This window comes from Podarcis melisellensis, assembly GCF_964234715.1.
Source record: "Podarcis melisellensis genome assembly, chromosome: 2".
NCBI lineage: Eukaryota > Metazoa > Chordata > Lepidosauria > Squamata > Lacertidae > Podarcis > Podarcis melisellensis.
Genome location: NC_138529.1, coordinates 87,671,369 through 87,685,203, shown reverse-complemented (window position 1 = coordinate 87,685,203; position 13,835 = coordinate 87,671,369). Strand labels below are relative to the sequence as shown.

Sequence of the window (13,835 nt, the reverse complement as noted above, 5' to 3'; positions counted from 1 at the left end):
CTTGGTTTTCTCTCTTCCCTCTTGCCACCATTCCATTCTCCCATCAATCAATCCGCTCCAATAAATATTTACTGTAACATTTGTATGCTACCCAATAAAACAAAAGTGAAACATCAAACCATTAAAAAATAAAAATCCAACATAAACGCAGCAAAACTCACCTAAAACTAAGAACAGCTTCTTCTTTTTTTACTCTTATGGACCCAGATTACGTAAGCTATTAGAAGGCCCTTTTACCTGGTGACACCTATTACCTGGTGTCAAAAAGACCACAACACTGTTAAATATTCATCCCTGGGAAGGATATTCCGTAAACATGATGCCACTACTGGAAAGGCCCTTCCCCTGGTAGTTGTCCACCACACTTCATTTGGCAGAGATACCTAGAGTACGGCCTCCAAAGCGGATCTTATGGTTCAGGTAGGTACATATGGGAGGAAGGTGGTCTTTCAGGAAGTCTGGTCCCAAGCTATTTAGGGCTTTAAAAATTAAAACTAGCATTTTGAATTGGGCCTGGAAACAGACACAATACTCAGCCAGAGAAGAACCAGGCTCCCTATAGGCTTCTCTAGAGTCACTGTTATACCTATCCAAATCAATTGTGTTAAAAGTGTGCTTTTGATCATGAAGCGCTTTTTCAGCAGGGATGGGGAACCTGTGACCTTAGAAAGGTTGTTGAACTCCAGCTACCATTTACCCAGTGCAGATGGTCAATGCCACACACACACACACACACACACACACACACACTTTGCTACAAAGGGAAATTTCTATTCCCCATGCAATAAAAACTCTTGATGTCCTCCAAAATTGTTTACCAAAAATATCTGACTGACCCAAAACAGCGCCGAGGGCCTTCTGGCAGTTTCCTCACTTCGAGAAATGAAGTTACAGGGAACCATGCAGAGGGCCTTCTCAGTAGTGGCGCCCTCCCTGTGGAACGCCCTCCCATCAGATGTCAAAGAAATAAGCAACTATCTGATTTTTAGAAGGCATCTGAAGGCAGCCCTGTTTAGGGAAGCTTTTAACATTTAATGAATCATTGTATTTTAATATTCTGCTGGAAGCCGCCCAGAGTGGCTGGGGAAACCCAGCCAGATGGGTGGGGTATAAATAATAAATTATTACTATTATTAAAATGTAGTATAGTTAATGCAGCTATTCTTCGTATTCAACAATTGTTTACAAGTGGTATTACACACTGCGAAATTAAACTTCCTACTTTAAAATCAAGCTCTGAGTAACTGGGACAACATGAAAGTGGGTGTAAATAAACACTGCATTAAGATGCACATTCAGCATTCTCATTTAAGGTGCTTACTTAACTGAGCTCCCATTCAACACTGGCAGCCCTGTTATTGATATTTAAGAGGCTCTTTAATCTTTAATCCTAAAAAAGAAGTGTTATTAACTATGAGCCAGCATCATACACAAGTTAATGTGAAGTTTCTTTAATAATCCAAAGGTAACCTAATCTTCTGTAGCATTTTTGCATTTTAACATTTGTTCCCAAGGGCCTGAATGTACAATGAAAGTAGAAGTATAAAGTGCTTTCTGCGTAGAAATGAAAATATAATGGCCACATTTGCGTGCAACTCTAAGCCAAAGTGTACAGTTTGATTAAACACAATCTGCATAGTGGCATGCTGTTGACATTCTCAAAGAATGATAATAGGTTAGTGAGATAAGATGTACTCTTTTCCCAGAAAAGAGGGCAGGCTAACTGGTATGTAATTTCCAGGCTCCTCCCTGGATCCCTTAAGGTGTTTATTTTTAATGGTGTTTTGTTGGCCATTTTTCAGTGCTCAGGTATGGAGGCTGATATTGGGGATAAGTTACATATTTTTGTTAGAAGATCAGCAGTTTCACATTTGCATTCTTTAAGAACTCTGGGGTGGATGCCATCCGGACCTGGTGATTTGTCAGTTTTTATTTTGACAATAAGGCCTAGGACTTCACATTGTGTCATCACTACTTAGCTCAGTTCCTTTGACTCCATTCCAGCTAAGGGCTATGTGAAAATGTGTATTCAAGTGTATAAACTACAAAAAAAAAAATGAAATGAAATGAAAGAAATGCAATTACCAGTATCAGTTGCTTTAGCCTAGGATGTATCTTGTTAAGACTTCATATCCTAATACTATCAAATTCCTTACTGTTTAAATCTCATCTCAAAGTTGCATGATCAATCAGAGGTCTAGAACCAAGACAAGACTCAGAAACCTGATGCGGCACACTTCTTTGGGGGCATAAAACATTGAAACAATATGGTCATGTTCTGGGCAAAGAAAATCCCAGTTTAGCAATTAACTCACTAGATAGGCATGGGGAGAAAGTAAATCATTCATTTTGCAAAATGGTACTAAGAGGAAGTAAAAACAGTATTTCATAAGAAACGACGGGATAGAATTTGTGGCTAACATTGTGTGTACACCCTTTCTCAAACCAGCAGTGGGAACACACCAGATGCAGAGTAAATGGGAGTTTGTACACAGCCTTAGTCTTGCTTCTCATAATCTAGAGATGTCTAGGATTGAAACAAACTTTCTGCATAGAAAGCATGTGCTCCTCTGCTGACCTATGGTCCTTCCCTTAATTTAGTGAGCAGAGGTTAAAATGAGGACTGCCCAAATGTAAATAATTCCTGTTTGACTCAGGAAATCCAATATTATTCCTTGTTTATTGGACACTATGGAATTCAAAACTTGATGTTACAAGTCCTGGAAGATGTCTAACTGAGGGAATGAGTCTACTCTATTTATATTGGGATATTCTGAACTCTGCCCTATAAGGCTCTTCTGAAGCACAGTATACATGTATGAAAGTCTGTTCAAACAAACAGCTCTTCTCTTGGGGAACTTGAAATTAGGACACACGTATACAGCTCATGCATCCTTAATAACACTTTGTTTTCTCAGGCAAGAAGAATATATAATTAGGCAAATTTAGTTGTACTGAATCAAAGATGTTTTGGTTTAAGTCCCCTAAAGGGATTTCCTGGAGTGAGGAATAAAAACCATCTGCTGACTCCAATGGAAGTATCAGAAAGGAAATATATTGGAGGGGAATGACATAAAAACAGCCAGAGCTAAACAGGCATTCGGCAGCTCTCCAGGAAACCAGAGATTCAGCTCCATGAAAATAAAAACGTTGTACATCAAAATGTAGGAAACCTGAGGTGCAAATCAATCTCAAAGGCTCTCGGAGGCTCTTTGGGTGGGTGGTACCCTGTCTAGGAGACAGGTAAGTTACCTGTTCCGGGTGGGTTGCACACCCTCTGAAGGAGCAGAACTACAAAGCCCTGAACAACTCAGGTCCAGAATACCTTAAGGACCGCCTGAAACCTTACATCCCAGTTGGATAAATGAGATCATCGGCAGAAGCATTATTGGCTTTTCCCCAAGTTGGCAAGGCTCATTTGACAGCAACAAGAATCTAAGCCTTTTGTATCATTGGCCTAGTACTATAGAAAACCCTGCCAATCGAGATTCGGCAGGCGCTTCTGTTTCAACCTTTAAACACCTGCTGAAAACTCTTCTATTCCTCCAGGTTTATACGGGCAATTAAGAATACGTCTTTCAATAATAGTTAGCTGATCTTTGGTTTTAATTTTTTATATAATTTTTACTGCATGATTTTATGCATGACTCATAGTTTTTATGAATAGAGGTGCAGGTGGTGACCATTTTAGCATGTCCAATTGATGCGTAATTGCCGACACGCAGAACGTGGACATAATGGGGAGGGGCACTTATGCATGCTCTGTTGACGCACACAGGGCCAGGAATGGTACCCCTGTATGAAATGGTCACCGCCTGTATATATTTTAATAAATAAGTAAATGAATGAATAAAATAAGCTAAGCCTTTTACAGAAGGAGTGGGGTTACAAATTGCTCAAAACATTTTGTTCAATAAACTCTCACAAGCTCCATCCAACGTGTCTACCAAAATATCTCAAAATCTTCATAAGACTTCAAAATCCTACAACAGGTTTCTCTTTTAATTCTAGCATGGAACAATAAATATGATTTAGAGGATTAATTAAATTACATTACCTTCCAGATGCATTTACGTGACGTTTAAACCAAAACTAAGGCTTCATACACAGACCACTGTTATTTACATGGCCATTACAGCGAACAGAAGTCAATTTATATCCCACTAATGAGAAGAAATGCCTTACTGCAAGACAGATTTCCCAGCATAAAACTGTAGAAACCTTACTTCTTGCATCATTGGACAGAACAAGTGCATGAATACATATGGCCAGCCTTATCTTGAGCCATTCCCAGTATCCAATGTGCTTACAAGGCTCTTTTGAAGTAGAATGAATAAGTGTAAAGTACATGAAATCCAGAGATTCCTAGTGTCCAAGCCTATAAGAGAAACTAGATTTATCTTATTTTATTTGACACATTGTATGAATTCTTATGCAGATGCCTCTGTAAGGGTCAGCCACCAACATATGAGCCTCTGAGTTGAAATGCCTGTTTTTTGGCATAACAGGTGCCATCTCTCTCTCGAGCCTTCCATAAAGGAGTGGGTTTTTTCTGGTGGTCCTCAAATCTCAAAACTGGTACACTGCGATATCTTGGCTTCTAAAGCGAGCGTGTGGGGAGAGTGTGCCTTTTCTCTCATGCCCAGCCCCAGAGGAGGTGGTTCCTCCTCATTCTCATCCTGTGGAGGCACAGAGGCTGGAAGCTACCTGGCTGCCATTGCACCTGCCACTGCCACTGAGCCAGCTCCAAGGCCAGGGGAAGGTGGGCAGCAGGCGAGCTGGGTCCATGGCAGAGGCCGGGCAGCACCAAGAGGACACAGCCTTCCTCAAAGCCCTCGCAGACGGTGCAGAGGTGGAAAGCCACATCTCATAGCAGCAGCGTCCAGCTCCAGGCACTCATCCCGCACCAAGCCCAGCCCACAGCATGACCTGCCTAGCAGTAGCCATAGCCAGTGGGCCGAGAAGCAGGGGCGGAGGAAGGGGGTGCGGTGGGGGCGGGTCGCCCTGGGTGTCATCACTGAGGGGGGTGACAAAATGCCAGGCGGTACTCACCATGGGGCATGCAGCGCGCCCGAGTCATGCATCTCTCCTGGGAGTGACGCGGTGGCTTGGGTGCCCGCAAGCTCCGCGCTGCCCCAAACGGTCCGCCTTCCCCTCAGCTGGGAGCAGGCAGGCAGACTCCTCGGAGGCCCCACGGAGCGTCCTGCCCCAGGTCATCCCACCCCCCGCAGGCGGCTGGCCCCACCCCTGGGCGCCCGATTGGCTTGCTCGGCCGCTGCCAAGAAGGGTATGTCCTGATGAGTACCAACACCTTTTTTTCTACAAAAAAGGCACTACATAAAAGAATCTAATTGATCATGAATGGCCAGAGAAAAGATTCCCACTTTCTCTTTCAGCTCCCACCCGAGTACCTCTTCTTGTACCTCTTTGGGCTATAGCATCACTAGTTTTTGCTTCTACCTGGCTCCAGTCATACCTGATCAAATTTCAAATTCCAATTCAAGCCCTTGACTGGTCTTCTCCCTATAGAATTATTCCAACACACTTCATCTTGTACTGTATTCAGAGAAATAAATAGCATCTACCGCTGAGATCCCTACGTTCTGCACTCATTGCATGTCCAAGTTCAGTCCAGTTTTAACACACCAGTGGTTCAAAAACCCAGCTGCCAGGTGTTATGGTATGATAAACACAGTGAGAGTCTCTACATCCACTCACATGTCCTGCAGAAGATCATAGTCCTGGGATATAAATATACTGAGCTAGACACAAGTAATTATTCAAAAATGTTGATTCGAACGTTACAGCACGGTATCTTGGTTCTGTGCGTAATGGGTAGTGAACAATGTTAAATCAACAATGCAACACCACAGAAGCAAGGCAATTCTACAGCACCGACATGCTCAGAGACACAACAGGGTGTCTGGTGCAGCCGCCAGCTTGGGAAGAGAGCTGAGTATCTGCACATTAACAAAAGAAAGAGAGAGAAATAACTCACAAACTCACATCAATCAGGTCTGAGACGTCATGGATGTAGTATTTACTGACTGCTGCATTTGTTGCTGCCAGGTTCAGCAGATAATCGTTCCTAGCTTTAGTGCACTTCAGCTTATTTTCCGAGTATTTTGCTTGCCTCTGAAAAACATCAAAATGGTACACACATTTTTAAAAAGGTGAATAGGCTATCCCAATTCTTGTATTTGCATACCAAATTTAAACTCTTATAACATAAAAGCAGCTCTGATGACTAAAAGCTCCTCTAGTCCAACATCCTGTTTTTCACAAGCAGGACATAAGCATGGTAGCACTCTCCCACTTATGTTTTCCAGCAACTGATGATCAGAGGCATGCCACCTCCACTGGTGAAGGTAGTATCTAGCCATCATGACTAGTAACCACTGATGGTCTTATTCCTCCATGAAATCTGTGATAAGGAGCACTGCACAGCATTGCTGTGTTTATGTAAAAAACTTAGGGTATTAGAGAGGTTTATCCAGCTGCAGCAATTTCTTCCAGATATACCCAGCACAGCAAGTGCATTCTATTTCAGTGAACACCCTACATCCACCAGGAGCAGCTTGCACACTTGGAGAACGGTTTCGCATCAATCACATCAGTTACTGGGGAGGATAAAGTATTTCACATTCATATGGTAGCCTAGTCAATGATGTCAGACTTTTTAATGAAGAAGTATGATACAGATCTAATATTCACTGCTGCTCCACTATATATATTGCTTTCCCTGCATCCTTGCTGAAGATTAATTCAGGCATTCCAAGTGCATCCCTCTGTGTAGGATGACCTCATGGAGAGTGAATTAGCGTTGCATGGAATTTGCTCCATTAAATCTTCAAATCACACCCAGTGATGAGTGAAGGAAGTTGCACTTGAAGAGCAGTCTACATGCGTTGAAGCTAAGCAGGTTTGGATCAAGTCAGTGCCTGGATGGAAGATTGCCTGGGAACCATTTCTATACTTCCTTGAGTTCCATGATGGAAAAAAGATAAGAGATAAATGTCGTAAATAATGAACTTTGCTGAACAGCCTGATGTAACATATAAAGAGCTCTAAAGACTCTTTAGGGCTAAGGTTGTGCAATATACATGTACATTAATTTCCTTCACGGAAGCTAAGAAATGGTAAATCTGCAGGGAGCAGCAAATTTAAGATATACAAGGTCTCGGAATGCAGGAGCTGGCAGACAGTGTCATACAGACTCGAATGCTGGTGGAGGATGCCATTTAAAAAAAACAAACCTTTCCTCGTGTTTAAAAAAAGCACACGCAAAAGGATTATTATAGCAGTCTGCTCTCTGCTGTGCTAGTTTATGTGTTTCTGTTTTACTAACAAAGAAAATTTTACGTATAAGTGGTATGGCCCATTCAATCACCTCATTCCCCTGTACAGGTCAGATAAGGAGTGTGCTGAGAACCAGTCAAATTTTTCTGGCACCAGTCACCTGTCCTGGGTGCAGGGTGCAAAAAACAGATGTGAGAGAATTATTTGTATGATTTGTATAGAAATATGGCCTTTCACCATCCCTATAGCCTCTTTAGGGCTAGGGTTCTATAGTATACACTAATTTAATGTAAAAAAGGAGGATGTCACATTTGGCATATATCCCCAAGACTCAGTGTGCATACAACCTGCCCAATTTTCTAACCATAGGGAAGGTCCCTCCAAGAGGAGAAGCAGCAACAAATATATCTGTGCATTTGCCAGTAGAAGGAAAGCAAGGGTGAAGGAAGGCAGTCCAATTAAAAACCACATAATCCTTTAAACCAACATCTCTGAAAGCATCTGTTATAAATCTATTACAAACCTGAGCTTCTTCAAATCAGCAGTCAAGTGCATTCTATGGTATTTATTGTTCATCGGCAACAGAGTCAATTTAGGAGCAGAATGAATTAGCAGGTATAATTTAACACAACAGTTGGAGTGCTACCCTCTGGCTCTCCCTTCCCTTCCAAACCTGATTGCCTTGAGATTCAACCAGCCTTAGCCACTCCCACATAGCACTTTTCAGAGCTATTTTCTCATTTAAAAACTCTCAGTTTCACTTCCTGTTTGTACGTAGATTCTCCTCAGGCCCATTTTTAATTTAGTCATCAGATTCAGGTTCACTGCCCAGACAAGCAATACTGGATTAAAGGGCAGGCTACTATTATGCATAATACTTTGCTGCAGACACACAGCTCTAGCTCTGTTCATTATAGCAAACTGTCCCTTCCAACTGCAGGGCCCAAACGTGGGAAAACTGAGGAAGGATAAAATTTTCCAGGGGCTTGGAGATCCAAGGGCAGCCCAGCCTGGACTGAAAACCCATTATCATTAGAGAAATAGTGAGGCTAAATTGTAGATTAATTTATTTAGCAAGCCCACCCATCATTGCATGTGGATGATATGTGGATATTTAATTTCATTTTTCTCTATTTCCAGAGTCTGCAACCAGAGTTTGAAGCATGGTTGCAAGCTCTGTTTACAACGAACCATGTCTGCCTCTGAAAGGTGAAGGGAGAGAGATTCTGCATATGAGGGGCACAGTACACAAGCCTGTGGCACATTTCTGAGTTCCTAATTTCCATAGTTAGGACATCAGGAACGGTACCCTTAGAACTAAGGTTAATTCAGCTGTACAGTCAGAAATAATTCTGGTTATTTTCAGAGTGTTACTTTTGTTGAACTTCCCACATTTGTCTAACAAGCACATTACAGTGAATGGGTGGTGATCCCTGACTGTTTAATATTCCACTTATGACTGTAGCAATAAGAACTATCCTGCAAAAACAGTGTAACATTCCACAGAGCACTAAACACACGCATGAGCTGACTGCCACCTACTACTGCATACCCCCTCCATCTATTCAGATAAGCATTACTGTAGCAGACTAGATTTCCTGCTAGGTTCCTTCGCTCTGCAGTCAACCAAGCCCCTTGGAGCCAGAACACAACTGTCTCTGTTGGATCCGGGAGACACTGCCTGAGCAGCTATTGTAGGACTTTTCTGCCCTTTTTGTACTGAATGCCTGGGTCATTTTTGTTTTGTTTGCTTTCTGAGCCATCACTCTGGAGGCCTTCCCTCCCTCCAGCTGCCCTTTTCAACTCTCCTAGTATTGGGCAATTGAATGGTTGAACACATTAAACCCTGCTGATGTAATACACCCCTCTCCTTGGAAGTGCTCCACAATGTGCCCCCAGGCTCTGCTTCTTGCAGAAAAACGCCTGCTTGTCTGCCTAAGACAGTCTTCCCGAACCTCGGCCCTCCAGATGTTTTTGGCCTACAACTCCCATGATCCCTAGCTAGCAGGACCAGTGGTCAGGGATGATGGGAATTGCAGTCCAAATACAGCTGGGAGGCCATGGTTGAGGAAACCTGGCCTAAGAGCTCTAGCTACCTGCTGTATTGGGGGCATTTCTCCACAGCTAACAGGCAGTAAAGAGAAAAGGCTTTCTGCATGCCCATCCCAAGCAGTTCGCCAGTGAAATTGCATGCAAACATAATTGCAAACAGGAGGCATTCCAAGCAGTTCAAATTCATACTTCAGTAGCAGAAGCGGCCAAGGATCACCAGCCATAAACCCTGGACTTGGGAAGCACTCTCAGTAGATGTGCGCTCATCAGTTGAAGTGACACTGGCGACCGCATGGTTGGCATTGGCATCCTTCTGTCCAGCCACATGGAGAGCCCTTCACTCACCTTTTCCTTCATCTTCTCAATCTTCTTGACAGAGCTGCGGCGCTGGGGCCTATCTTCATGCCGCAACAGGTTCACGCTGATGTCCCCTGCTTTGTTGAACTGTTTCTCCTCTTGCTTCTCGGCTTCCTTCAGTTTGCTTTCGGCACTGATGCTTTCAGCGTGGTACATATGGTATGTTTTCATCACCTGAAAGGTGAGGAAGTTCAGAGAGTCAGCTTATAACAAAAACAATGAATTCAGGGGTTGCAAAGGTTGGTACCTTTAAGCACACCCAAAGCACTTTTCCCTGCATCAAAAAAATTGGGGCACTTTAGTTTGTTGAGGGTTGCTGGGAATTGTAACTCTGTGAACAGTAAATTACAGTGTCCAGAATTCTTTGGAAAAAATGAATGTGCTTTAAAGGCACAGAATGTGTACGTAGCTCAAGACTCCCCCAGCTAATCATTCACTTCTCTTCTAATAGGCAACGTATTTTACATTGTGTTTCATCCTCATTACAACTCTATGGTGCACCACCAGGATTCTCATTTGACCGGAGGGATTATGAGGCTGAGAGACTGTGACTTGTCAAAGGCCATACAATCACTTCATACATTGCATCAAACAGATTTTAAGCCAGAATGTGATGAACATGTGTTTACAGATATGTATCTTATAGACTAGTTAGAGCACTGTGGGTGGCTGCAGCTCTTAGGTGTCAAATTCAGGTTCGCTTCAGCCTAGGGTGTGCAATCGCTCAAGGCCATGGAAGAAATTCGGAACCCATCTACTCCAGACCATAACCATACATGTAGGCAACAGAGGACAAAAAAGGGATTTCATGCTAGAAAGCTGAAAACTGTAGTGGGGGTGGGGATCCATTTACTTTTAGAGAACCCTTTCACTTATTCTACATTAGGTGACAATAATACAGATTGTCTGCAAGGTACTTTATAGAATCTTGTTCATCCCCCCCAAAAAATCCTATAAGAAAGGATACATCAAATTGGATTGGATAAGATCAAAGAATCTAAAATTTAATCCAGACAAGATGGAACTGAGTGTTTTGCTGATTTGGAGCAGGTATACAGTCAGCTTTGGATAGGCTTGGAAGATTCAGAACTGACAAAAATAAATTCTTCACACAGCGCACAGTTAAACTATGGAATTTGCTTCCATAGTTGTCAGTGACAGCTATCACTTGGATGGCTTTAAAAGGTTAGACAAATTTATGACGGATAAGGCAATCAATGGCTACTAGTTATGCTGTCTGTGTTCTATCTCCACTGTCAGAGGTAGTATACCTCTGAATACCAACTGGATAATCAGTGAGTATTGTTGCACTCAGGTCATTTCTGCTGGTTTTCCATAGGAATCTGACTGGCCACTGTGAGAACAGGACCCTGGATTAGATGGGCCATTGCGCTGATTCAACATGCTCGTCTACTATTCTTATGGCTTGTGCTCTGCTGTTAAATGTCAGGCTCACAGTTTGGTGGGTGACAGAAAACTCAGGGTGGGATTCATCTCAAGAATCCTGTCAGAGGAAGCCCTGTTGCATGTGCAACAGAGATTTCCCCACTTCTCCATGTCCCCTGAAATTGCCTCTGAGGGGATCAAGAGAACCCCCTGGAACAGCATGCAGGGAGAAAAGGGGGGGCCTCCCCTTTCGAAAACTGAAATGCTTGCACTAATGGAATGCTCAACTTAGTACAATGTTGAGTTCCTCTGTTGGAGTGCCAGCGAAAGATTTTTCGCATGTTCAGACCCAGAAACCTCCCCCTGAAATAAATTCACATATGACTCAAAATTTTGGTTTGGTTTTTGGCAGAATTTAGGCCACAACTTTATTGATTACAGAAAGTGACTGGTTGCATAGGCTCTGGTTCGACTAGTTCCCTGCCATGCAGGTAGCGCTGACCCAGAGTTCCAGCATAGGTCAGCCAAAGGTGAACACCTGGATAAGCAGAAAGCCGGGAATGGGCTAACTCCGCCACCCAAATGTCCCCCTGGATTCAGGCACGGGCACAATCCCCTCTCAGGGATTGACCAAACCACTGGATTCCTTTAACGGAATACCCTTCACATAGGGATGGTGAGAGTGTTCCCCCATCCCTATCACCTGAACCAGAGCCTATCCGCAACCTTACAAGTTGGGACAATTTGCTACGCGGCAGGCGAAACCCAATGGCAACAGCCAATCAGCCATGTGGGGAAAGTTTCTGCCTTGCCCCTGTCCCAACAACAGACGACACACTACAGCATAGCAAGGTCAAGCAAATAGCCCTAAAAGTAGGGAGAGGTGGGCGGGTGTTCCGAATGCACGCACCAAAAGAGGAAGCTCTGGGTCATGTGCATAGGCATAAATAGGTCCCTCGAACCGTTTGGACTGCGTCCCATTGGCCAGATTGTACCCAGCTTCGAGGGACCTACCAATCGGGTGTTGTGGCTGACCAATCGTACCCACCCACAACACAGGCTGTCAGTTTTCCAGGTCTCACCGCAATACGTGCCCTCTTTAAGGGAGGACGCAATTTCCTGAAAAAGTAAGATCTAATCCAAGTCATTCAGGTCCTAGTCATATCCAGATTGAATTACTGTAACACACTCTACATGGGGTTGCCCTGTAAGACAAGACACTTCAGTTGGTAAAAGAAAGAAAGTGTTAACTGGGACTTGCAGGTTGGATCACAAAACTCTAATGTTTTGTCATCTTCACTGGCTCCCCGCCAGGCTCAATTCAAAGTGCTAGTTTTAACTTTTAAAAGCATCTAAGTGATGGTTCCTCATTTATGGAATACTCTCCTCAGGGAGACACACCTGGCGCCATCACTATCTGTCTTTAGGTGACAGGTGTGCCTTTGGATCTTAAATTTCTGCTTATCTCTTAGTGGGGTAGGTTTCTGTGTGTGTGTGTGTATATATATATATATATATATATATATATATATATATATATATATGGAGAGAGAGAAAGAAGAATGTATTATAGGTTATTTTTAATGTTTATTTTTGTAAGTCGCTTTGAGTTCTGTTTTTTTAAAAAGCAGCTAATAAATAGGAGGAAGTGGTGGTGGTGAAAGAAAGAAGTCCTGACCAGATACCTAAAGAACTGTCTTCTCCCTTCCAAACCTACAAGAGAAAAATGGCAAATTCTAAGCTTCTGATCTGTGTCTCCAATCTGTCAAAATTATGGTGGGCAGGCATAAGACACAGGGCCTCAATGAAGACTAAAAACAACCTCCCAAAACAGAAGGTCTGTCTGCTTCCATCCCTAGCTACCATTCAGCTCTTCTTGCAGGGGGGTTTTTTGGGGGGGGTGATGCTTCTTAATAATCTGCTGGGGCTATTTTTTAAATAGTCTTCCATATAGTTTCTTTCTAAGCTGCTGCGGCTGTTTTTCAGGATTGCAGAGGCACATATTTGCCTAGAGCACACCTTGTTATGTAACTGTCCCTTCAAATGTCAGATAGAATCCAATCAGAGTCCTAAAGGACTTGGGCTGAATGTGACTTAGCTGGCATTTGCTGTCTGCTATGACATTTCTTTTTTTGCTTTAGAGTTAGCCACTAGATCCTGTTACTGCATTGATTAGCAAAGTATGCATATATATATATATATATATATATAAAATCTGTGTCACACACACACACACGGAAGCGTAGATATAAAAAAGCTCATTGCTTATTCTTACGCGGCATAGCAATAAAGTGTGTCACTTTTTGCATCATTAATTTGCATTACCCAAAGTATTCTGCAATAAATAAAACTAATATCTATTTATTGCACAGTACTCTAGGCAATGCATAGTAATAAAACTATTTCTAAATATTCTGGATGTTGCATAAAAATAAATTGGTTTTATGGCCCTGTTAACATGCATTCCACACAGTCCTCCTCTTCCACCAGTCTCTGCATATGATATCAGGGAAACATTTTTTTTCACACAGTTACACAACGTGGAGAGGCACAGCCTATCAGACATTCCCAGTGCCGTGTATCCATATCGCTCAACCATGCTTAGGAGCACAGACATTATTATGATCACGTATAATAAGGGAACATTAAAAGCATACCATATGAAGCTGCCTTATATCCAAATTTGTTCCTGCCTTAATTCTAGTCCAGGGTGGGGAACATTTGGCCTTCCAGATGCTGCT

The 13,835-nt window shown here is 42.8% G+C and overlaps 1 protein-coding gene across 3 annotated transcripts in view; it reads right to left on the bottom strand.

Annotated features, from left to right (window-relative positions):
• The window catches only part of SRGAP3 (SLIT-ROBO Rho GTPase activating protein 3), a 186,886-nt gene that overhangs the window by 60,992 nt on the left and 112,059 nt on the right, over positions 1 to 13,835 (bottom strand). For all 3 annotated transcript variants that reach the window (XM_081901443.1, XM_081901441.1, XM_081901442.1), the window contains exons 5-6: positions 9,697 to 9,882; positions 6,007 to 6,135 (exon numbers count right to left, since the gene is read on the bottom strand). In XM_081901443.1, coding sequence (XP_081757569.1) covers positions 6,007 to 6,135; positions 9,697 to 9,882 — 315 coding nt within the window. The remainder of the gene's footprint in view (positions 1 to 6,006; positions 6,136 to 9,696; positions 9,883 to 13,835) is intronic.